Consider the following 24019-nt stretch of genomic DNA (forward strand, 5'->3'; position numbering starts at 1 on the left):
GACATCTTTTCTATACATAGCCTTTGCCAATACAAGGTTTACAAAGATAAGATAATTTCCTCTACTCATAATTTCCTCTTCCTTTCCTACTAGCTCTACCACAAATTAGTGGGAAAGGTCTATGGGACCTACATTAGGTTCCCCATAATATGTAGAGAATAAATGAAAGTGCTTGAGCAGAGTAAGGTAGCAGACAATGCAAAAGTGATTAACACTCCCTGAAAGAGTCAGGTCATGGTCACTCACAGAGGTGGGCATTTCAAGGAAACCTTGAAGAATAAGCAGGAGTTTTTCAGGTAAAGAAGGAAAAGAAAAGAAGTAGCTAATTTCAGGTTGTTGTACAGGGGAAAAAGCATAGAAAGAATGCTTAGAGCATGGATGGAAGGAAAGCATAGAATGAAGACCCTCATTTATTTCATATTTGTTTACTTTTTATGGTCCCAGGGCTTGAACTCAGGGCCTGGGGACTGTCCCTGAGTTTTGTGCTCAAGAAGAACCACTTTAGCTGGCCACTGGTCACTCACACTGTAATCTTAGCTACTCTGGAAGCTGAGATCTGAGGATCATGGTTCAAAACCAGCCCAGGCAGAAAAATCCCTGTGAGACTCATATCTCCAACTAGCCACTCAAAACCAGAAAGTGACGCTGAGACTCGAGGTAGAGCACTAGCCTTGAACACAAAGAGGCTTAGGGTCAGTGCCAAGGATCTGAGTTCAAGCTCCATAACCGATGAAGAAGAAGGAAAAGGAAGAGGGAAGAGGAGGAGGAGGAGGAGGAGGAGGAGGGGAAGGGGGAGGGGGAGGAGGAGGAGGAGGAGGAACCACTTGAATAAATGTACATATATAAAGACATACATACGTCAAGGCAATCTCCTTACATCTGATACCCAAACATAGTGACATCCATACAGGAATGTGTTGCTATTGCCATCATATGGAATGCTTATGAATTTATCTTAATAGGATTTTAGGAAAGAATAGTATTTGAGCTATTTGAATGGAAGGAATTGTCTGGTGTGTACGACATGGAGTTGAGTGCTGGCTGCTGGATCTAATGGCTTTGCTGGGTAACTAATTATGTATGTCCTTAGGCAGTTCACTTAACCCCACCCCTCCAGTCTATCATTCCTAATTTGCAAAATAAAGGTCAATTCCTGCCTTGGGAGGAATAATCCTCATAATAATATGAGGATTAATGAATACTTGTGAAGTGTTAAATTCAGTGTTTGCATCTAATAATAAAATTTGGTTTTTGTTACAGTCAGTTACTATTGGGGATTAACTGGACAGGAGTGTATGTTGTCTAGGCATTGATGGCTCATGCATGTAATCCTAGGTTGATATCTGAAGCTAGCCTGCAAAGGGCCGAAAAGTCTGTGAGATTTTTTTTTTTAAGTTTTTAATTGTTATTATAAAGGTGATGTATAGAGGGGTTGCAGTTACATAAATCAGATAAAGAGTACATTTCTTTTCTTTTGCCAGTCCTGGAGCTTGCATTGTAGGCCTCGGGGTTGTCCCTGAGACTCTGTGCTCAAGGCTAGTGCTCTACCACTTGAGCCATGGACTTTCCTGTCTGGGCTGGCTCCAAAGCATGATCCTCAGATCTCAGCCTTCTGAGTGGCTAGGATTGCAGGCGTGAGCCACCAGTGTCCAGCTGTAGTACATTTCTTTTTGGACACTATTCCCCACTTCCCTACTTCTCTCATCCCCACCTACAAGTTGTATAGTTTGTTTTCAACATGGTGTCTAATGAGTACCACTGCTGCATTTCTGTGCCCCCTTCCCCTCCCAAAGACTGATACCTGAACAAACAAAACAGAAACTGCAACAAAGAAAAAAAAAACAACTAGGAGCTGGGATTGTGGTTTAGTGGTAAAGTGCTTGCCTAGCACTTGGGTTCGATTACTCAGTATCACATAAACAGAAAAAGCTGGAAGTAGCGCTGTAGCTCAATTGGTACAGTGTCCAGGCTCTGAGTTCAAGCCCCAGGACTGATAAAAAAGAAAACAAAAGTCTTGTTTCCATTTCCTGGAGTTCATTTCGATAAATATTATTTTATACAAGCAGATGAACATTATGAGACTTTTATCTCCAATAACCACCAAAAAGTAGGAGTGGAGCTGCCTTCAGTTGTAGAGTGACAGGCAACCTTGAGAGAAAAAGCCACGCACTAGTACAAGGCTCTGAGTTCAAGCCCAAGTACTAGCACAGTAGCGCGCGTGCACACGCACACACACACACACACACACACACATACCATACTACACATGCCTAGGTTGGAAAAAGCATCTGAGTAATGGAAACAACAGGTGTGCTAGTTCCTCACTGTAAAATCTATTCCTGTTTTATAATGTTTTTGTACTAGGGTTTGAACTTGGGGTCTTAAACTTGCAAGGCAAGCCCTCTACCACCTGAGCCATACTCTTATCCTTAGAATTTGGTGTTTTTGTGCTACTGAGGATTGAACTCAGGGCCTCTCTCTTGACCCATGCTCCCAACCCTTGTGCCCTTGTGTTTCTTCTGTGTATGTGGTGTGTGTGTGTGTGGGGGGGGGGGGGGGTTGAGGATTCAATTCCAAGCCTCACACATGTGAAACAAGTGCCCTGCTACTGAATTACCCATCCCTACTCCTACTTCTAGAATTCATAAATTTGAATGCTTTCTCCCTAAAACATTAGTTAATAAGTGATTTTACAGATACTTATATTTTAACCTGAAGAGGACATATTGTCCCTAGCCCATGCTGCAGAGACAACTCCTTTTTCCTCTTTTTTTTTTTTTCTTTTCTTTCTCTCTTTTTGTACAGGTCCTGGGGCTTGGGTAGTATCTTTTAGCTTTTTGTTCAAGGCAGGTGCTCTACTATTTGAGCCACACCTCCATTTCTGGCTTTTTGCTGGCTAGGATGGCTTTGAACCAAGATTCTCAGATCTCAGCCTCCTGAGTAGCTAGGATTATAGGCATGAGCCACTGGCACACAGCTGTCTTCTTTCTTTTTCCTTTCCCCCCCTTTTTCTTTTTTGGTCAGTTGTGGGGCTTGAACTCTGGGCCTGGGCGCTGTCCCTCAGCTCTTCAGCTCAAGGCTAGCACTCACCACTTGAGTCACCTTCCTTTCCCTTTTCTTTCTTTTGGTGAAGTAGGGTTTAAACTCAGGGCCTTCTCTTGGCTAGGTTCTCTATCACTTGATCTACACTTCCAGCCCAAAAGACTTTACCTTAGGGGGCTGGAAAGGTGGCTTAGTGGTAGAGTGTTTGCCTTGCAAACATGAGGCCCTGGGTTCGATATCTTAGCACCATATAACAGAAAAAGCTGGAAGTGGCACTGTGGCTCAAGTGGTAAAGTGCTAGCCTTGAGCTGAAGAGCTGAGGGACAGCGCCCAGGCCCAGAGTTCAGGCCCCATGACCAACCAAAAAAAAAAAAAAAAATTACCTTAGGGAATCAGTTTGATGAAGAGTGAAGACAGGAGATAGATGGTGTTCTGATTTGACTTTTAGTATTTAGTCAAGACCCCAGGCAACAAAACTTTCATCTAGGGGGCTGGGAATGTCACTTAGTGGTAGAGTGCTTGCCTCACCTGCATGAAGCCCTGGATTCTATTCCTCAATACCACATAAACAGAAAAAGCTGGAAAAGTGGCGCTGTGGCTCAAATAGTAAAGTGCTAGCCTTGAGCCAGAGAAGCTCAGGGACAGTGCTCAGGCCTTGAGTTCAAGCCCCAGGACTGGCCAAAGAAGGGAAAAAAATAGACTTTCAACTAGGGTTGTGGATAGGATATACACATTTCCTTCTACAGACACAAAAGGTGTTCTGGTAGAACCCAGAGCCACTTGCTGAAAGCATACCTAGATAATTTGATTACTGCTTTATTCCTATTTCAGGTAGTTTCCCTGTGGTAAAATTTCCCCATTCTTTCGGCTCCCCTCCTCCCAGATTGAGAAATCTTGGCTTGCCTTTTTTTTTTTCTTTAACTTTTCCGTCAGGCAGGTGTCCTAGGTTTGTCTGGATCACTGATTGACTAGGTGAATGCCAGCGGCTCCTTCAGATCCCAAGGGGTAGACCAAATGGCATTTTCACCTATACTTTGAGATTCCTCATAAGTGTATCAATACTGCACGTACTAAGTGGAAAATTCATGTGGGGTGTCACGCTTTGGGTTAATGGGTTTCAACTCATGTCTCAGAGGGGCAGAGTCCTAGTGCCTAAGCAGCCCTGGTACAAGTACCTGAATGAGCTTCATGCCAAGGGGCACGGCATCCAGGAAAGCCTTTCCTCTTACTCCACCCCTTTCATTCACCGGCAACCACAGGGCCTCCTAGTTTCTGCTCCTGCCAAGTCGTACAGAAATAAAATCTTAGAATAAAAGTCTTCAATTGCTGTTTATTAATATCAAGGAGTGGCACAATGCTTCCCTTTTCATGGCAGGTCAAAGATGAAATTGGATTATGCTTTGGAGGGCGCGGTTTGTCTCTTGACATTTTTCTCCAGTATTTACAAATGTTGTTCCCGAGAGCAAGCAGTGTCCTTACTAACCAAAGGAGGCGCCCTTGTCAGCATATATAGAGACAGTGGGGCCCCGAGAAAAGCCAAACCAGTTCTGCACCATGGGGAAGAAGCAACTGAAGAAGGAGGCAGCTCCAAACTGCGAGCTAAGTAAGTAGCCAGCAAGTAAGTCTACTAGCCAGGGAAGCTGCCAGCTCAGCTGACCTGGAAGGACGTCAAAAACAGCCTCAGACCTTTCATCTTAGATGCAGCTGAGGTTCCCAAAGGAAAGATCCCAGTCTAGAAGGACTTTGTCAGACCTTTCTCAGACTCCACAGTCTCTGTAGAGACATTCTTAGAACTAATTTGTGCATTTTCTGTTTTCTCCAAGAGAAAGAGCAGATCAGATGATTTTTTTTTTGTATTATCTTTTAGGAGTAGTTGTACAAAGGAGTTCAGTTCAACATAGGTTTATAAGTACAGTGAATACAATGAAGATGAGGTTTTTTTTTTCCCACTGTAGAATTTGCTTTTACTTTATTTGGATTTTTCCCCCCTTTTTACAGTTCTCTGTCTATCCTATTATCTTGGATTCCTACTAATGAAATTTTCTTGTAGCAGTTTCTATGTGAAGAAAGAAGCAGGGTTATCTCTTATGCTGTTACAGTAAGAATATTTTTGGTGTATCTGATGGACATCGTACAAAGCAATCTGTCAGGCCATTTACTCTCCAGGCATCTTCAGAGAAACAGTCAGTGTGAGGTTGGGACTCGGGTGGGAGTAGTGATTGCTTTGCTGTAAGCAAGGATTAAGTGTGGGCAGAAGGTCAGCAGAGCTGAGTGGGATGGAGGGAAATAATTAAATGGGAGGCTTCCAAGTAGGACACCCGAGCGCAGTGGAACTTGCTACACCAGCAAATGCTCTGTTGTTCCTCCCAGACATGGGGTGTATTGTCCTGACAAGGCAGCACAATACAATGCTATAAAAGTGAAAGAAAGAGGTAATGGCAGGTACATACGTTTTAATTAATTAATTGCTGGTCCTGGGGCTTGAACTCAGGGCCTGGGTGCTGTTCCTAATCATTTGTGCTTGAGGCTAGAGTTCTATTGTTTTAACCACAGCTTCACTTTCCGGCTTTTTGTTGGTTAATTGGAGATAAGAGTCTCTAGGACTTTCCTGTTTCGGCTGGCTTCGAACTGCCATCCTCAGAGCTCAGCCTCCTGAGTAGCTAGGATTACAGGCGTGACCTACCGGCAGCCGGCCCTATGATTCTTTATTGGATGTAGCTGTTCTTCGTGGTGAGTCAGGCCTCCAGAAGAAACAGGCTTGGTTATCAGAGCCTAAGGCAGGCGGCGGAACTGTCACGGGAATCTGGTCGCTACGCCGCTAGCGTGATAAACTCCTAGCTTTGTAGGTCTGCGCAGCGCCGGAAGAGGCTCTGAGAGACGCACCTCCCGCGGCGGCCCCGCCTCCGGTCGGAGCTCGGGGTGGGCGGAGCCTCCGTACCGACTCTGCTGGCCACGCACACCGAGAGCTGCAGGGGTCTAGCCAATAGGAATGCGGGGCTGCCGTCTTGCTGGCCAATCGCGGTGGGTGGGGGGTTGGCCAGTTCGGCGCTGGCCCGGGGATGTGGAGCGGCGGGCGTCCTGACAGCGTGTCAGGTGGCTACGGACCCCGTGAGGTGAGGGTCGGCGGGGGTCTAAGGCCGTTGAGCTTTTCCACAGCGGGTGGATGGGCGTAGGGACTGGCCGGCTAGGACCGGCGAGGAGCTGGCGAAGGGCGCCGGCGCCTTGTGGGGCTTTGAGGAGAGATGAGGGCAGGGAGAGCTGAGTCGTCTCGCCCGGTGTCGGGAGGAAGATGGAGCCTCTTTATTCCCAGGAAGACTAAGGGACAGAGGGCCGGGGGCAGGGAGCGACCTCCGGAGGTCGCGGAGGGCTTCGCGCTCTCCCCGCCGCGGCCTAGGACTAGCCCCAACCCCCCGCCCGGCTGGACCCCGTGCGGAGGGTGCGCGACCCGCCGCGGCCGCGGGACACCCTGGCGCTGGGGCCCAGGGCAAGGTCTCCCGCCGCCGCCTGATGGGCGCAGCCCTGGCCGGGTCGGTCTCTGCGCCTCCCGCCCGAGTCCAGCGGGCATCCGAGCCGAGCGGGCCCGCTCACCTGCGTGCAGGTGGCCCGGGGCCCTGTGTGCAACGCCAGAGCCTCGTCTTCGGGCTTCATTCAGAGCCGGGTGTTTCTGTGAGACACCGCACACACCAGATGCAAGCGTGTGATGTCGCTCCGACTCCCGAGTTTCTTCGGTTCCCAGTTTCTAAATCTGATCCTTTGGTCAGAACTTGAGCCCTTGCTTTGAGTTTGCCCCTCTGTGTAGATTGGGAATGTTCTATTGCCCGTTGCTTTGTACAGCAGTGAGCTAAAGAGAGCGACCTCTCTATATGGAAAACAAACAACATATGGATGACAAGCTAGCAGGGAAAGATGGACTTACAGGAATGTTGCTGGCCGTAGTTTCAGTGATCTGGTGAACCACGGGAAGCTGCTTGCCTTGATTTCGGTGGTATCTGAAGGTCCGTCACTTCTTGCCTGTGTTAACCTTCATGCGATTTTCTTAGGCTCCGTTCTTTTGTTCCTCATACTTAAAATGGGGATCAGTGATCTCAATTTAGAGGGTTATTGGTGAGAAATTAGTTGGGTCATATAAAGTACTTGGAACAGTTTCCTCCACATAGGAGTTTTTGTTGTTGTGTCTACACTTTGCCTTCTTTCTCCCTGAAGAGTCTACCTCATCTGTCCTTTGCTCACAATCCCTTGGCCTCCTGCTAGTGAACCCTCAGGCCAGTTCTTTCTGCTTAATTAACTTTGGTGTGAGGGTTCAGTGTAATTACCTATGAAGAGAGGCTTTCTTCTGAGTATTTTATTAATTAAGTTTGGAAATGATTGATATTCTAGGTCACTTTTTGTGTTAACTGTGTTGGTAAATGAAACCTGAGAACATCATTGGCTGTTTTTTCCACTGGGTAATATTTCATTTGCAGTGTTGTTTGATTTAGGGAGTTTATACCAGACATAATACCAAAAAGGCCATGATTACAGCATACTTGCTTTCTCATCCTTTTCCGGTATGACTGTGGGACTCAGAAGGGGAATTTTTGAGCAGCCTGGCAGCACTTCTTGTTAAGGAATAGGGAAGCTTGATGTGAATTGAACCTCAGTCTACTGTTTCTGTTAGGAAGCAGCCTTGGTCCTTTGGTTACTCTACAGAGACAGTTAGCAGCTTTGATTCAGTTTTTGTTCTTTTTCTTCCCTGGTCCTAGGGCTTGAAATCAGGGCCTGGGCATTGTCCCTGAGCTTCTTTTTGCTTAAGGCTAGCCTTCTGCCACTTGAACCACAGCTCCAGTTTTGGCTTTTTTGGTAATTTATTGGAGATAAGAGTCTCACAGACTTTCCTGCCTGGCTGGCTTCAAACCTTAAATATCAGCCTCCTGTGTAGCTAGGATTACAGGCTTGAGCGACTAGCACATGGCTTAGCAGCATAATTTTTGAGATGAAATACACATATAATAATGGTCTTATTTACTGAGTAACAATTCAGTGATGTTCATATACTCACAAAATTCATTGATGTTTGACTCATTTGATTCTGTGTTGAGGCAGTGAAGTGAAAGAGAATGGTATAGACAAGGTAGTGTCTTTTCTGATTGACAGCACTGAGAGTTTGGATGGGTGCTCCTAATTATACATCTTTATTGCCTGCCTCATGGCATAGTGTATATGCAAATGTCTAGACAGATATATGCCCTTTGTAGGGGCTTAAAAATCTCTATTAATCTTTCTTGGTGCTGTCTGGGAGACTCCATGGGAGAATGTTTTGTGTCGATTCTTTCCTTCCAAAAACTTGTTTATTAATAATTGCATGGGGCACTGTTAGGAACTAATCACAATGAGTTTATTGTAAAAAAGAAAGAGTGGTGCTTATTACAGCAGCATGGTGACCAGTACTGAGTTTAGTTGTTCAGCTTTGCACAAAGACAGTTTAATACTTTTTGGGTTGAAAATTTGTTTAAAATTTGTAGGTAATGAATGGAAAAGGCACAAGTTAATTGTTAAAATTTTATCAGGTTATAAGAAGGCATATACAAGGCTACAGAATCTGGTACTATGTGTTATCTGACTCTTCACATACAATTTTTATTTGCTTTATGAGAAGAAACATTAAGGAAAATTGTTAGGGTCAGTTTGCATTTGATAGCGATATGTCAGAATAAATTGGTTGAATGTTATCTAATGGTTATCATTCTTCATATTTGCCAGAGAAAGGTTATTCACTTGTTTATTCATTTGTTTATTCTGAGTGACACTAGAGTTTGAACTCAGGGTTTTGTGCTTGCTGGGTAAGCACTCTACCACTTGAGTTCCATCCCCAGCCCTTTTTGCTTTCCTTACTTTTCCAATACAGGAAAACAACAGCTTGCAGTTGGCCCAAGCTGCCTAGACCATGATTCTCTTGTTTATGCTTACTTGTAACTGGCATGATGTGTGCTTTATGCCCAGATTTTTTTTTTATTGGTTGAAATGGAGTCTTTTAATAAAGAAAAAAGAAAGGAGGTTCTGGAAATATGGCTTAGTGGTAGAGTGCTTGCCTAGTATGCGTGAAACCTTGGGTTCAATTCCTTAGTACCACATAACATAGAAAAAGGCAGAAGTGGCACTGTGGCTCAAGTGGTAGAGTGGTAGCCTTGAGCAAAAGAAGCTCAGGGACAGTGCCTAGGCCCTGAGTTCAAGCCCCTGGACTGGCAAAAAAAAAAAAAAAAAAAAGAAAGAAATGAAGTCTTACAAACTTTTTGCCCAGGTTGCCCTGCTCTCTGCCTCCTAAGTAGCTAGGGTTACAGTTCTGAGCCATCATGCTTGGCCTTAATAAGGGTACCTAAGCAAGTATGAGAGCAAAACTTTTACCCCCAAGCAAGAAGTAGGTGTAGACTGTTTTGAAAAGGGACTTTCATCCAGTAGAGAAGGTCTTTGAAATTGTTCACAGACAATTGTGATTCAGGACAGTATGATCTTCTGACAGTGTCAGAGGGCCAGGCTGATCCAGGAAAGGGAAACATTGCTGTAGAGTTCTGGGAAGGAGGAAGTTCACAGGAAGTACACCCCGTGAGGATTAGGAGGAACAAAGACCAAAGTAGAGGCAGTAGAAATGAGACTTCAGTGGTGCTAACACTGAGCAGTCAGTGTTGATTGAACATCAGGGACATGGAGCAGAGAAAATGAACAGTTCTCTTTAGTGAGAACCAGGCCCTTCAGTTCTGAAGCCTGGTTGATGAATGATACTTTTATCTAAATGATCAGTACCTCTCCACAGCCTGGGCATATTTCCCTACTCTTATCATCTTTGACACCCAGGCAGAGCTAGTTTCATTATCAGTACTCTTCCTCCCCATATTTTACTCTCCTTTTTTCCCCCCATTTTTTGAGATAGGGTTTGGTGCCCAAGGCTGCTTCAGCCTGCCAAGTATTCAGTTTGTAAGTATGTGCTCAGTTTTGTCTTGTTCTCCCTTGTTGACATTTCCTTTATTTTTAGATGGTCTTCTTGTTAGGTGCAACTGAAAAGTCAAACTCAGGTGAAAAATAGCAAAGTTGGTGTTGAGTTGAAATTGTGATTTTTCCAGTAGGACAAATAAGATGTCTCCATGTTGAGCTTATTGCTGCAGCATGTAAAGTTAATTGAAAGAACAGTTTAAGCTACTATCTCAGAGGTCATTATGACAGTCTCATTGCTCCAATTCATTTAAAGCACATTGTATAATAGCAGCACTGTTTGTTCTTTACGAACAGGGTATATGGTGTGGTTTTTAGTTGCAGACATTCTATATTACCCACTTGGTTTCTTTCTTTTGTTCTCTCTCTCTTTTCCTTCTTTGGCAGTTCTTGATTTTGAACTCTTGGTGTCACACTTGCTAGGCAGGTGCTCTACTGCTAAGCCATACCTCTAGCTCTTTGTTATGCTGGTTAATTTTTAGATAGTCTTTTTTCCTGTCTGGAAGCATCCCTGGACTGCCTGCTTTAGGCTTCCTGTTATAGGTGGTATGATAGACATGCACCACCATATCCAGTTAGTTTCTTTTTGTTGAGGTGGATTCTTGAGGATTTTTCTGCCCAGGCTTTGCCTCAAATCTCCATCCTCCCAATTTTAGCCTTCCAAATAGCCAGCATTATAGATGTGAACCATTGATGTTCAGCTTCTTTGTTTCTTTTGTAATGAAACAGATATAATCACTTTCTCCAAGGGGCAGAGGCAGGAAGTGGAGAAAGGAGAGACTAATAACCTCTCATTAATATTTGTAGGATTTGGGAAAACAGCTGGCTTTGTTTGAAGCTCTTAGGTATTTAATAAAAAGCTTTATTGATTACCCATCATCCAAACAGCAGGAGCTCACTTTTGTGCAATATAATTATTGGCTAATAGTGACATTTTAGTAGCACTATAAAGCACTTTAGCCTGAAAGTAGACCTTCAGTGGAAAGAGAATTTGGGAGGACTTGGAGCTCTATGTTCTCTTCAGAACAAATGGAAATAGAAAAAGAAGTCACAATTCTTTGTTCTCTAAGTGATACTTGAGTATCGCTTTTTAAGGCCTTGATCCTTGGCAGTTTGTTCTTTGTCACCAGCTTGTCTCTGGCACTGAGCAATGGCTGAGGAAAGCATCGAGAAGAGGAGGTGGCTTTGCCAGTCAGGTTTAAACATTACTGTTCACATTTATATAATCAGTTACTTTCTTGTAAACGTTCCTCTGGTTGCCTCTGTGTAGTAATACTGTCATTGGTTTCACTGCAGTGAGAGAAATGTAAAACTTTAGAGGACCTTCAAAAACATTCTTTTCTAAAGCTTAGACTTTTAGAGGGACTGTTTCAACTTCAAAGTCAGTGAAATGGCTGCAAATGCCTTTGTTCTCTAGGAAAAGTTGATAAGTAAACATTATTTCAAACTCAAACTAGTTTTTAGCAATAGGAGAAAAAAGAAAAGTTTTTTTTTTGGGGGGGGTGGGGGGTGGTTGGTCATGAGGCTTGAACTCCAGGCCTGGGCACTGTCCCTCAGCTCTTCAGCTCAAGGCTAGCACTCTACCACTTGAGCCACAGTGCCACTTCCAGTTTTCTGGTGATTTTTTGGAGATTAGAGCCTCACAGACTTTCCTGTCCTAACTGGCTTTGAGCTACGATCCTCAGATCTCAGCCTCTTTAGCTAGGATTGCAAATGTGAACTACCGGTGCTCTGCGTAAGTTCTTTGTGCCTTAATGTTCAATATTTCAAACTTGCTGGGCAGTTTTAAAAACAGGCTTTCCAAGTGGTTCTTCTGAGTTCTTGTAAATGTTACTAACATGGAATTGTTAGGTGATAGAACTTAAAGCTAGTATATGTTTTTAAAGTAAGTTAATTTTCCCCGAATTTCAAACTTATAGGAAAGTTGCAAGAATAGTAACAGGAAATAGATATTTTCAAGATCATATGGTAAGAGTAAGATAGTGCTAAAGCAGTAGGTGCATTGGGGGAACTTGGAGGAGGATCACTTAAGTTGGGGAGCTGGGAAATGCTCCTTGGAAGTGGGCTTTTATTCTTTGCCTTCATGTGAAACTCCCAAATCATAATTTCACACTTTGAGTAGCCATGTGGACACTTAAACTAGTAGTAAATTAAGCTGAAACAAGTATTTGTGCCAGCTAGACCGCTGCAGATCTCTGATTGTGATTTGTAGAAGTCTTATCAGAGTTCAAATGAACATTGTCAGTGTCCCTTTCTAATATTCCAAGAGAATCTGTATGAGCTTAAAAAAAATTTTTTTTTTGGGTCCAGTCGTGGGGCCTGAACTCTGGGCCTGGGTGCTGACCCTCAGCTCTTCAGCTCAAGGTCAATGCTCTACCACTTGAGCCACAGTGCCACTTCTGGCTTTTTTCTTTATGTGGTGCTGAGGAATCGAACCCATGGCCTCAGGCATGCAAGGCAAGCGCTCTACCACTGAGCCACCTTCCCAGCCTGAGCTTAAAAATTTTAAGGTATCAACAGGTTGGAAATATAGTTCATTGGAGTACCTGGATTCCATCCTTGGCACTATATAAAACTAACTTAATAAATAAATAAACATGTAAAACTTGTTTTTAAGTGCCAACAGTAAACAATATACATTGCTAAGAGATCTTCCCTTCAGTTGACCTTGTATTTAGTTCTACATCACACAGTTTTTCAAGTATTAGACAGAAAATAAAACCTTTTTTTCCCCCCATAAATAAAGACTCACTCCATAGCTCAGGACTGGCCTGAGACTTGTGATCCTCCTGCCTCAGCCTCCTAAGTGCTGGGATTACACTTGTGTACCACCATGCCAAGCTCCAGAAAATAATAATTTGATTAACATTTTCTCTTGTAATATAGTCTTACAACTTTTGATAAGGAATAGTATAAAATAGTCATTACATTGAGTCATGAGGGTATCTGGGCACTGGTGGCTCATACCTGTGATCCTAGCTACTCAGGAGGCTTGAGATCTGAGGATTGCAGTTGAAAGCCAGTCCAGGCAGGGTAGTTCATGGGACTCTTGTTTCCAATAAATTATTTTTTTAAAAAAGCTGGAGTGGAATTGTGGCTCAAGTGGTAGAGCACTAACTTTGAACAAAAGAGCTCAGGGACATGCCAAGGCCCTCAGTTCAAGCCCCAAGCTGGCACAAAAAAAAAAAGTGAGTGCCATGCTTTTTACCGTTGTTGATTTTTTTTTTTTGTCACTTGTAGGGCTTGAACTCTGGGCTTAGGCGCTGTCCCTGTGCTCTTCAGCTCAAGCTCTCTACCGCTTGAGCCACAGTGCCACTTCCAGTTTTCTGGTGGTTTATTAGAGATCAAAGTCTCACAGACTTTTCTGCCCATCTGTCTTTGAACCTCGATCCTCAGATCTCAGCCTCCTGAGTAGCTAGGATTACAGCTGTGAGCCATCGACACCTGGCTTGTTGATTTTTTTTTTTTCTTGTCGTTCTTGGGACCTGAACTCTGGGCCTGGGCACTGTCCCTGAGCTCTTCAGCTCAAGGCTAGTGCTCTACCCCTTGAGCCACAGCACCACTTCCGGCTTTTTCTGCTTATGTGGTGCTGAGGAATCGAACCCAGGGCCTCATACATGCAAGGCAAACACTCTACCACTGAGCCACCTTCCCAGACCTTCTTGATTTTTTTAAAAACTGCATTTATTCTTTATTTTGTTCTGAGGCTCAAACCTAGGACTTTGCACTTGCTAGGCAATCACTCTGCCACTGTGCTACATCCCAGCCCTTGATTAATATTTTTCCTTGGGGACAGGGGTCATTTGTGGGGCTTAGAACTCAATGCCTGGAGCACTGTTCCTGAGCTTTTCTGCTCAAGGCTCACACTCTGCCACTTTATGCCATAACTCCACCTTCAGTTTTCTGGTGGCTCATTGTAGATAAGAGTCTTGTGGACTTTCCTGCCTGGGCCAGCTTTGAACCACCATCCTCAGATCTTAGCCTCCTGAGTAGCTAGGATTACAGGCATGAACCACCAGTACCCTGCTCCTTGATTTTTTTTTTTTTTTTACCAGTCTTGGGACTTGAACTCAGGATCTGGGCACTGTCCCTGAGCTTCTTTTGCTCAAGGCTAGCACTCTACCACTTGAGCCACAGCATCACTTCTAGCTTTTTCTGTTTATACGGTACTGAGGAATCAAACCCAGGGCTTCATGCATGCAGGGCAAGCACTCCACCACTAAGCCACATTCCCAGCCCTTGATTAATTTTTGATAGGAGGAAAAGTATTACATTTTAGGTAAATTACACTTTATGGTTATAGGTGCACTAGAGTCACAGAGCTCTATTACTCATATTTGTGAGTGTGTTGCTGGGTTAATTCTGGTTGCTTATGTTCTAACTCTGGATCTTTCCTTAATGTTGTGAACTGACTGGAGCAACCGTGGAGTCCTGGAGAGCAAAGCTGCCTAGCTTCCCACTTCCATATTGGTTATACTTCTTTTCATGAGGACTTAAAATATTACCCAACTTAAGTATACATCCAAGCTTTTCTCTTACCTGCCATAATTTTGTTCTGTAGACATCACAAACTTTGGATCTCATAGATTGCTGACTAAAAGCTATAATTAGAAAATCAGAATCTAGAACTAATTTTCTTTCTTGGAATAATAATCTTTACATATCTGAAGACCAGACTTCTTGTATTTTATTGACTCTGTGTGTACTTTTGATGGGAATGTCCACTTAGAATGCCACTAATAATTATTCAGTGTTTTTTTCATAAAATATTTATACCCATAATTACTTGCAGACTACAGTCTTAGCAGAAAACACAATATTACTTCAATTGTTTGCTTTTTAAATATACCTTTGAAAAGTATGTTTTGGATAGGAATCTTCCTAAAATATTAGATTATGCATACTTCTGTACCTTCTTTATACTTCCTCTCCCCAGTGTTGGGTCTCAAACCCAATGACTTGCACGTGCTAGTCAAGAACTCTACTGCTGACCTATATCCAAGCCCTTGGTATTTTTGAGATAGGGTCTTGCTATATAGCTCAAGCTGGTTTCAGATGAGATCAGACATGTTCGGAATGGTATGGCAGTAGACGTAGGCTGACTTCAAACTCATGATCTTCCTGCCTCAGCCTCCCAGGTGCTAGCGGTACAGGTATGGGCCAATATGCCTAGCTCCTGTTTATTCTTAAGGTACCAGCCATCCTTACAGAAGCAGTATGGTTTATGCAGTTTTGTGTTACTATACTCTGTTTTCCTGTGAGAGCCGTAGTCCCATATCTGATTTGTGGTTTCTATATTCTTGAGGGTTAAGATAACCTGATATCATCACTTACTAGACATACATCTTTACGAAAGTAAAAAGGCTCTGGTACTTCCAAGAGTTGGTGCTGTGATTGGAATTTGAGTGAACAGGCTGAAGGGAGTTGTATTTAGTCAGTGTTATTTGGATCTGTTGGCTAGTATTTAGCCACTTGGTGATTTAAAACCTGATAAACCAAGAGAAACAGAACTTGCTTGTTATTGATTATTGGGGGGAACGATGATGGGTTGTTCTTTTTTTGTCGGTCGTGGGGCTTAAACTCTAGGCTTGGGCGCTGTCCCTCAGCTCTTCAGCTCAAAGCAAGCGCTCTACCACTTAAGCCACAGCACTACTTCCAGTTTTCTGGTGGTTTATTGGAGATAAGAGTCTCACGGACTTTCCTTCCCAGGAAGGCTTTGAACCGTGATCCTCAGATCTCAGCCTCCTGAGTAGCTAGGATTACAGGCATGAGCTACTGGCACCTGGCTATGATGATGTTTTTTAAAATAGTAAGTAATGATATATTTTATATTCAAGGTAACTGATGATTGGCCTGACCTCCTTTCATGTCTAGATACTAGAAGTATATAAGATAGGTATAGAGTATGTTTGTTGATACAAAGATTATCCAAAAGAGAAACTAGAGCACTGTTCAGTTAGGGAAAAGACTACTTCAGCAGTCAGAAATAGCTAATAGGGAGCAGTCTCCTGAACCCCCATGCGAAAATCACAGAGAAAAATCACAAGGTTTACCACTACCCAGGACAGCAAGCTCACCTCAAAAGCCAGCAGCCACGCAGGGGAGAGCCCCAGTGGGAGCAAAGCAGGAATGGAAGACAAAAACTACATCCAAGGGTTGCTGGAGGCAATGACTCAAGAAATAAAGCGAGAAATGGATCAGAAATTGAAAGAGCACAAGGATGAACTATCAAAAGATATACAGGATATCAAACAAAAGTTGGATGCAAAAATAGAAGCTGCACAAACCTCAGTAAGAAGTGAGATAAACGCCAAATTAGAGGTAATGCATACTGATCTCACCTCATTGAGAGGTGAGATCAGTACTCTGAGAACCAACATTGAATCCATAAAGGGATCCATTTCCACCATGCAAACCACAATAGAAGCCACGGTCAACAGAGTGAATGAAATGGAAGGTAGAGTGTCAGATACAGAAGACAGAATACACCAACTGGACCAAAAAGTGACAGATATGGAAAAATCACTCAAATTAAACCAAAGGGAAATTCAAGAGCAAGCAGATAATGCTAAAAAATTTAACCTTCGCATAATCGGAGTGGACGAAGGTGAGGAATTCCAGAGCAAGGGAATGCAACACCTATTTAACAAGATAGTCAATGAAAATTTTCCCCACCTCAAAAACGACCATCTTAACTACATCACAAAAGCTTATCGAACACCCAACAAGCAAGATCCCAGGAGAAACACTTCTAGGCACATAATAGTAACAATGATGGATCTGAATAATAAGGAAACAATCCTGCATGCAGCAAAAATGAAGAAATAGCTAATAGGAGGCTCTATTAACCTTTAAGATAGGACTTAGGAGAGGTAATCAGTTGATAATAAATACTACTTTGTCCTTCCCTTGTACATTTGGAATCAGCTGAGAAGAAAATTCCAAATAAGTCCTTTTAAAATTTTAAACTCGGGGAGGGAAGAGACAGTAAGAGAAAAACAAAGGAGGGGGCAACAATGCGCGATAGGAAATGTACTCATTATCTTACTCATGTAACTGTAACCCTCTGTACAGTATCTTTACAAGAATATATATATATAAAGAAAAATATTTAAACTCAGCCCCTTTTTTTTGTGGAGCTGTTGAGAATGTGCTGTGAATATGTGGCCAAATAGGCTTGCTTATATGCCCCCATTCTCAGTTTAACTTACCCCAACAGAATATGTAACACACCAGGAAAGGCATAGAGAATTAGTGGTATCCTGTAGTCCTGCTGGTACCTGAGCTTGCCTTGAGATCTAGAGATGGTTAGCTACTGCTTCTAGGTGTTAGGGGTTGGAAAATGAAAATGGGCTTTTATAGTTAAAAATCTCTTCAAGGATCAGGGCTGGGAAGGTGGCTCTGGTAGAGCGCTTGCCTTGGGTTTGATTCCTCAGCACTACATAAGAAAAAAGAAAAAAGCCCGAAGTGGTGCTGTGGCTCAAGTGGTAGAGCGCTAGCCTTGAGCTGAAGAGCTGAGGGACAGCACCTAGGCCCAGAGTTCAGGCCCCATGACCAACAACAACAACAAAAAAATCTCTTCAAGGAAATTGGATGTTATAAAATAGTGGCCTTTGCTATTAGCTCACTGGTGCTCATAGTACTCTTCCAAGATTGAACCATGATATTCATTTGTTAAGTGGAGCAGAGGGTTTTACATCTTTGACCTTTAAAATGTCAAAAGGTGAGGGAGTGTGGTTTTAGGAATTTGGGGTAATTTAGAGGCAAAGACAGTGGATAATTGTTTGGCAGCCTCTCTGTAAGTGCTTATTAAATAAAAAAGGCTTGCCTAGAGGCTAGATATGATTCAGTAGTAGAGTTTCTACCATGTGAGTGTTCATTCTCAGCAGCACACACACACACACACACACACACACACACACACACGCACAAAACCAACCAGGATTTCCCTATATCAGTAAAATACCTTTTACTTCAGTTTGGCTTGAAAATTTATGTCTGATCAGCAGAGACATAATTAAAAGCATCTCTATCACTTGAGCCACACCTCTTTTTGTTTATGGGTTTTTTTTTTTTCCAGTCAAGCTATTTTTCTAAAAAAAGTATTGATTAGCCGTGACACATGTCTCTATGTTCGTGTCCTGTCTCCTGTCTCTTCTCCAGGCACTTCAGCTCTCCATTGGAGGTGAATTGGTTTGTTAGTATTGTTTTTGTCCTTTCCTCTCTGGCCTTCATGGCTCAGTTTCCTAATAGTGTTAAGTGTATTTGCTGGGTGCTGGTCTTTGAGCCAGGAGTCCACCATGCAGTTGCCGGCCTTAATAAAGACTCTTGATTCGACCTCTCAGAATGTGGCTTCTTTGTATCTCACTATTGAATTTACCTTACAACACCTGCCCCTGTCATCTGACAAACTGTATAATATTAGGTAAATTATTTAACCTCTGTATGCCTATTTTCTCATCTAAAAATGAATGATACTAACACATACTTCATAGGGCTTTAATCAGAAGTGAATGTGTTCATATTTATAAAGAACTTGGCAAAGTAGGGTGACAATGTTGAAGGGGGTGATGCATTGTATTCATAAACTTTTGTTAAATGGCTCTCCTTTGTACAACTACTTAAAAGATTATTAAAATCATATTTAAAAAGTATTAAGTATTTGTACAAAAAGGGTAAGTCAGGTTATGAGTATAATGCATTTTAATCAATGTCACTCCTTCATCGTTCTTCCCCACTTCCTCCCCTCTCCCCTCTCTACCCTCAAGTTACATAGTTCAACTTTTACAAAATCTATGTTGAATATAATAACTGCATTTGCTCACCCTTCCATTTGTGTCCCCTTCCTCATTATCCTTCCCCCTATAAAAACCATGTTTCTGCTTTATTTGTATTTTTGTTTTTGAAAGTTTTGCTAACTGCCTTGCTAGTTTCCTAAGCTTGATCCTTTTGCCTTTGCCTCTCAAGTAACTGGGACTACAGCTGTTCTCCACTAGACCTGCTTTTTTTTTTTTTTTTTGGTTGTCATCAAGATGATGTCTAACTGTATAGCTCAGGCTGATCTTAAATTCACTGTTTAGCCAAGACTGGCTTCAAACTTGTAACCTTTCTTCTGCCTTTTGAGCACTGGAAATAAGAGACATACAGCACCATGACTAAAACTTTTCTAATTTTTGTTAAGCAGCTCTTAGTCATATTCTGAAAGCTATAATTATTTTCAGCACTGTCTAATTTAGTATAAAAATACTATTCACAGACTGGGTTCTCTTGTACTGAGAAACAGAATTCTGGCTCTGTACTTGTGGTTGTATTTGCTAATTCTTCTTTCTCTTTTTTTCTCTTTTCAGAATCCTATTCTAAGAACACAGGAACTCAGGTATCTACCATGGTGTTGGGTCCTGAACAGAAGATGCCAGATGGTAACTTACAGCTTTATGTTATTGTATACTTTTTGTTTGGAATTAGGCTTATGATAGTAGCAGAAAATTACCATAGTTTCCTTTTGTCTGTTTCAACAATACCATGCAGAGGTCATTCCTGATATAATAAGGGACATATGAATATAAATTTATAACCACAGAGATCTGCCTCATAGCTTATTTTCAATTTAGAGATGAGCCACTATTAGGTTTGTTTTGTATAGCAATAATGCTTGCACAGACAGTACTATTTCCAGACTTAGCATAATGTCCTCCTGAGTGCTCTGACCACTCATTTCACTTTTAATGTCTCAGATGTGCAGGCAGCAAGACATACAATACAAGGCAAGCCTCTTTTAGTCTGTATTTTACTGGAACTTTTGAGTGCCTAATCTTTCCTAAATCTGAGCTTCCTTTCTGGAATTTTCATTCCTTTTCTATAAGTATCCTCATCAATGTAGTCAAGCTTGCCATAGAAACAAAACTCTTCCTTCTCTGGTTGGCAAGTGTAAGGATTTATTAGCTATTTGATGCCTGTATCAAAGTGGACTTGGCATATTTCTGGTGGGTTGGATCTTTTCTTTCAGACCTTCTATTTTCTGCATTTAAGATTTAACTGTAACCAGGCTGAGGTGGTTCATATGTGAAATCCTAATTATTCAGGAAGCCAAGAGTTGGAGGATCACAGTTTAAAGTAAACCCAGGCAGAAAAGTCCTCAAGACTTCATCTCCCATTAACCAGCAAAATGCTGGGCTGGAGGATGGCTCAAGTAGTAGAACACTAGCTGTGAGCAAAGCAAGCCTAGTGAGAGTACAATGCCCTGAATTCAAGCCCTAATAGTGGCCCCATAAAAAAAAGAGAGAGAGAGAAAAAAAAAAGAGGTTGATTGTAAAATGCAGGTCTTTGGGAAACACTGAAAACAGGCTAAATGAGTCCTGCTATCTCTGTCACCTATGCCAGAAGCCTTTCCTGTAGGGCTTAGTCAGGACACAAATGTTTCTGCCTATGGGTTTCCTGCAGTACAGGTTTTTGCCTAAATTACAAGGATTTTGCAACTTCTACCCCCATCCCATTTTTTCTTTCCTCCTCCTCCCTCCCACTTTCCTTTTCTTTCTTCCTTTTGTAATCCTTCCTTTTTTGACATGGATTGGCTAAATTGTCCAGATTGAACTTGAAATCTTCCTGCCTAGCTCACAACAAAGACCCACAACACAGCACTCAGGTAATTTCTACCCTTTTTGAGAATCCTGGTGGAGGTATAAAGTCCTACCAAATACGAATGTAGAGAGTACAGTCTAGTAAACATATATTTCCTTTCCTTTCTTTTTTTCTGGGCAGCATTAGGATTAGAACTCAGGCTATGTACTTGTTAGATAAGCAGTCTGTCATTTGAGCCATACCCTCATCCCTTTATGCTTTAGTTATTTTTCAAATAAGGTCTTAGTTTATGTCCAGGTTGCCTTTGAACATGATCTTTCTGTTTATGCCTCCTGCATAGCTGGGGTAACGGATATACTCCACTATACCTCAGCTTTTCATTGAGATGTTGTCTTGTTAACTTCTTTGCCTGGGCTGACCTTAGGCCATAGTCCTCCACCACGTCTCCTGAGTGGATGGGATTACAGGCATTAGCCACTGTGTCTTACTCCTTTAAAAATGTTCGATTTTAAGTTACTAATGGGATTGCTTGACGTGATATATTTTAATCCCTAAATGTCAGTGTTTTGAGAGAAAAACGAAATAATTATAAAAATGACAGAATGTGACTAGACATGTGAAGTAGAAACCCCATTGTGAGATTAGTGTTAAAACTGATCTAATTGTGATTGGAGATAAGTAGAAGAATGGGGGGGAGGGGAGTGCAGGGAGAGGGAGACAGGAGGAGGAAGAGGAGGAAGAAGAGAGGGAGAGCTATATTTGGCAGATCTTTGAGACAGGTCTTACTGTGTAGCCCAAGCTGGCCTTGAATTGAGGACCTCCTGCCTCAGCCTTCCTAGGGCTGGAATTGCTGGCACGATTACCACACTGGGCTTGTACTTTAATTTTACCATGTCCATATGTTATCTAGTTAAAAAATAATTCTTTTAGCAAGTGAGATAGCTCATGCCTGTAATCCCAGCTACATGGGAGGCATAGGTAGGAGGATCACAGTCTAAAGCTTGTGTTAGGCCAGGCACCGGTGGCTCACACCTGTAATCCTAGCTACTCAGGAGGCTGAGATCTGAGGATTGATGTTCAAAGCCAGCCCAGGCAGGAAAGTCCGTGAAACTAGTGGCTCTATGGTTCAAGTGGTAGAGCACTAGCCTTGAGCTGAAGAGCTGAGGGACAGCACTCAGGCCAGCATTCAAGCCCCAGGACCAACAAAAAAAAATAAAAAATAAAATAAAGCTGGCGTTAGCAAAATTGCTACCTAAAAAATAACCAAAGCAGGGCTGGGAAGGTGGCTCAGTGGTAGAGTGCTTGCCTTGCATGCATGAGACCCTGTGTTCCATTCCTCAGCACCACATAAGCAAAAAGAAAAAAAAGCCGGAAGTGGCACTGTGGCTCAAGTGGTAGAGCGCTAGCCTTGAGCTGAAGAGCTGAGGGACAGCGCCCAGGCTCAGAGTTCAGGCCCCACAACCAGACCCCCCCCCCAAAAAAAAAAAAATAACCAAAGCAAAAAAAGGGCCTGAGTTTAAACCCCCTCAAAATTATTTTAAAATAATTAGATAAAAAATAAACTATTGGAAAAAAATAGCCAGAATTAGGATGGTCCCTTGTATATTTAGGTATAAAATGATTTAGTTTTAGGTGCTAAGAATATATAGCGTAGGCCGGGCACTGATGGCTCACACCTGTATTCCTAGTTAGTCAGGAGGCTGAGATCTGAGGATCATGGTTCAAAGCCAGCCTGGGCAGGAAAGTCCACAAAATGCTTTTTTTTTTTTTTGGAGGGGGGGAGGTCCAGTCATGGGCCTGAACTCTGGGCCTGGGCACTGTCCCTCAGCTCTTCAGCTCAAGGCTAGCACTCTACCACTTGAGCCACAGCGCTACTTCTGGCTTTTTTTCTTTTTGCTTATGTGGTGCTGAGGAATCGAACCCAGGGCCTCATACATGCAAGGCAAGCGCTCTACCACTGAGCCACCTTCCCAGCCCGCAAAACTCTTATCTCCAATAAACCACCAGAAAACTGGAAGTGGCGCTGTGGCTCAAGTGGTAGAGCCCTCACCTTGAGCTAAAAAGCTGAGGGATAGTGCCCAGGCCCAGAGTTCAAGCCCCACAACTGACCAAGAAAAAAAAAAAGGAAGAATATGTAGCTCATTGATGGGACACTTGGCTAGCATGCCCAAAGCCTTGTGTTTCATCTCTAGCATTACTAAAAATTAAATAAATAAAAATTATTTCATTATTACTCTGGATGAACTGTTAATGTGTTTTGTTCATTCTAATTCATTTTTGTCTCAAATATATTAATTCAGGTGATGCTTCTGGGGACCATGCGGACACTGTCAGTGTTGGTGCCATCAACCCGGCCTATAGTAACTCCTCCCTCACACAGTCCACTGAACCCTCAGAGGAACCCTTTGCCACATACTTTGATGAGAAGATTGCCATTCCTGAAGAGGAGGTTAGTGACAAGTCCTTGGATGGGACCCTGTGGCTAGAGAAAGCCTGTGAGGGAAAGACCTGCTGTACAACTCAAGCTCAGCAACTTCAGTTTGAACTGTGGCAGTCAATCCCTATTGATAATCAGAATTAATAAGCTGCTGAGGAAAGCGACAGTCTGCACACAGTTCTGCCACTAGTGAACACGTTTTGGTCAGGAAAGTATTTTAGTTGTTATCTTTTTTCAAATGTGTTTTCTATCCTGTGTGTTGTTGGGCACAGAGTCTCTGACTCTGTTCCTTTGGTTTAAGAATATGACACTGGGGGCTGGGAAGGTGGCTCAGTGGTAGAATGCTTGCCTCGCATGCATGAGGCCCTGGGTTCCATTCCTGAGCACCACATAAGCAGAAAAAGCCAGAAGTGGTGCTGTGGCTTAAGTGGTAGAGCATTAGCCTTGAGCTGAAGAGCTGAGGGATAGCACTCAAGTCCAGAGTTCAAGCCCCACGACCAGCAAAAAAAAAAAAAAAAAAGAATATGACACTGATAGAAGGAACAGGTAAGAGAGGGGTCTCAAGCAGGGAAGTGACCGGCTTGTTGATAAAAAGTGGTATGAGACAGATATGAAACATGGACACATGTCATATCAAACACTAATCCCTTGCTTTTGTGAACCTGATACTGTTATTTCATGTTTGATAAAAATACAGAGAAATTAATTCATGACTTTGAGGTGACATTCCATTTGATCTGTTTCCTTGCTTGCACAGTACTCCTGTTTCAGCTTTCGTAAACTCTGGGCATTTACGGGACCAGGCTTTCTTATGAGCATTGCCTATTTGGATCCAGGAAACATTGAATCTGATTTGCAGTCTGGAGCAGTAGCTGGATTTAAGGTGAACATCTAGTGTTTGCTTCTTTTATATATACAATATACACTCACATCCTTTCTCCAACCTGCATATTAAGTAGCCCTTTTTTGTGCTAGTCCTTTTTTGTGCCAGTCCTTTTT

At 42.7% G+C, this 24019-nt stretch overlaps 1 protein-coding gene across 2 annotated transcripts in view; it reads left to right on the top strand.

Moving 5' to 3' along the window:
• The first annotated feature begins 4582 nt into the window (after positions 1–4582).
• Slc11a2 (solute carrier family 11 member 2) overlaps positions 4583–24019 on the top strand; it is a 40232-nt gene continuing 20795 nt past the window's right edge. The window contains exons 1-4 of one of the 2 annotated variants that reach the window (XM_042668721.1): positions 4583–4645; positions 19353–19424; positions 22884–23032; positions 23778–23903. In XM_042668721.1, the coding sequence (XP_042524655.1) occupies positions 4597–4645; positions 19353–19424; positions 22884–23032; positions 23778–23903 (396 nt within the window). In that variant the 5' untranslated portion in view covers positions 4583–4596. Of the gene's footprint in view, positions 4646–6070; positions 6156–19352; positions 19425–22883; positions 23033–23777; positions 23904–24019 lie in introns of those variants that run through there. The other variant, XM_042668722.1, reaches the window with a different exon arrangement.

This window comes from Dipodomys spectabilis, unplaced genomic scaffold, assembly GCF_019054845.1.
Source record: "Dipodomys spectabilis isolate Male_0828 unplaced genomic scaffold, ASM1905484v1 ptg000477l, whole genome shotgun sequence".
Lineage (NCBI taxonomy): Eukaryota > Metazoa > Chordata > Mammalia > Rodentia > Heteromyidae > Dipodomys > Dipodomys spectabilis.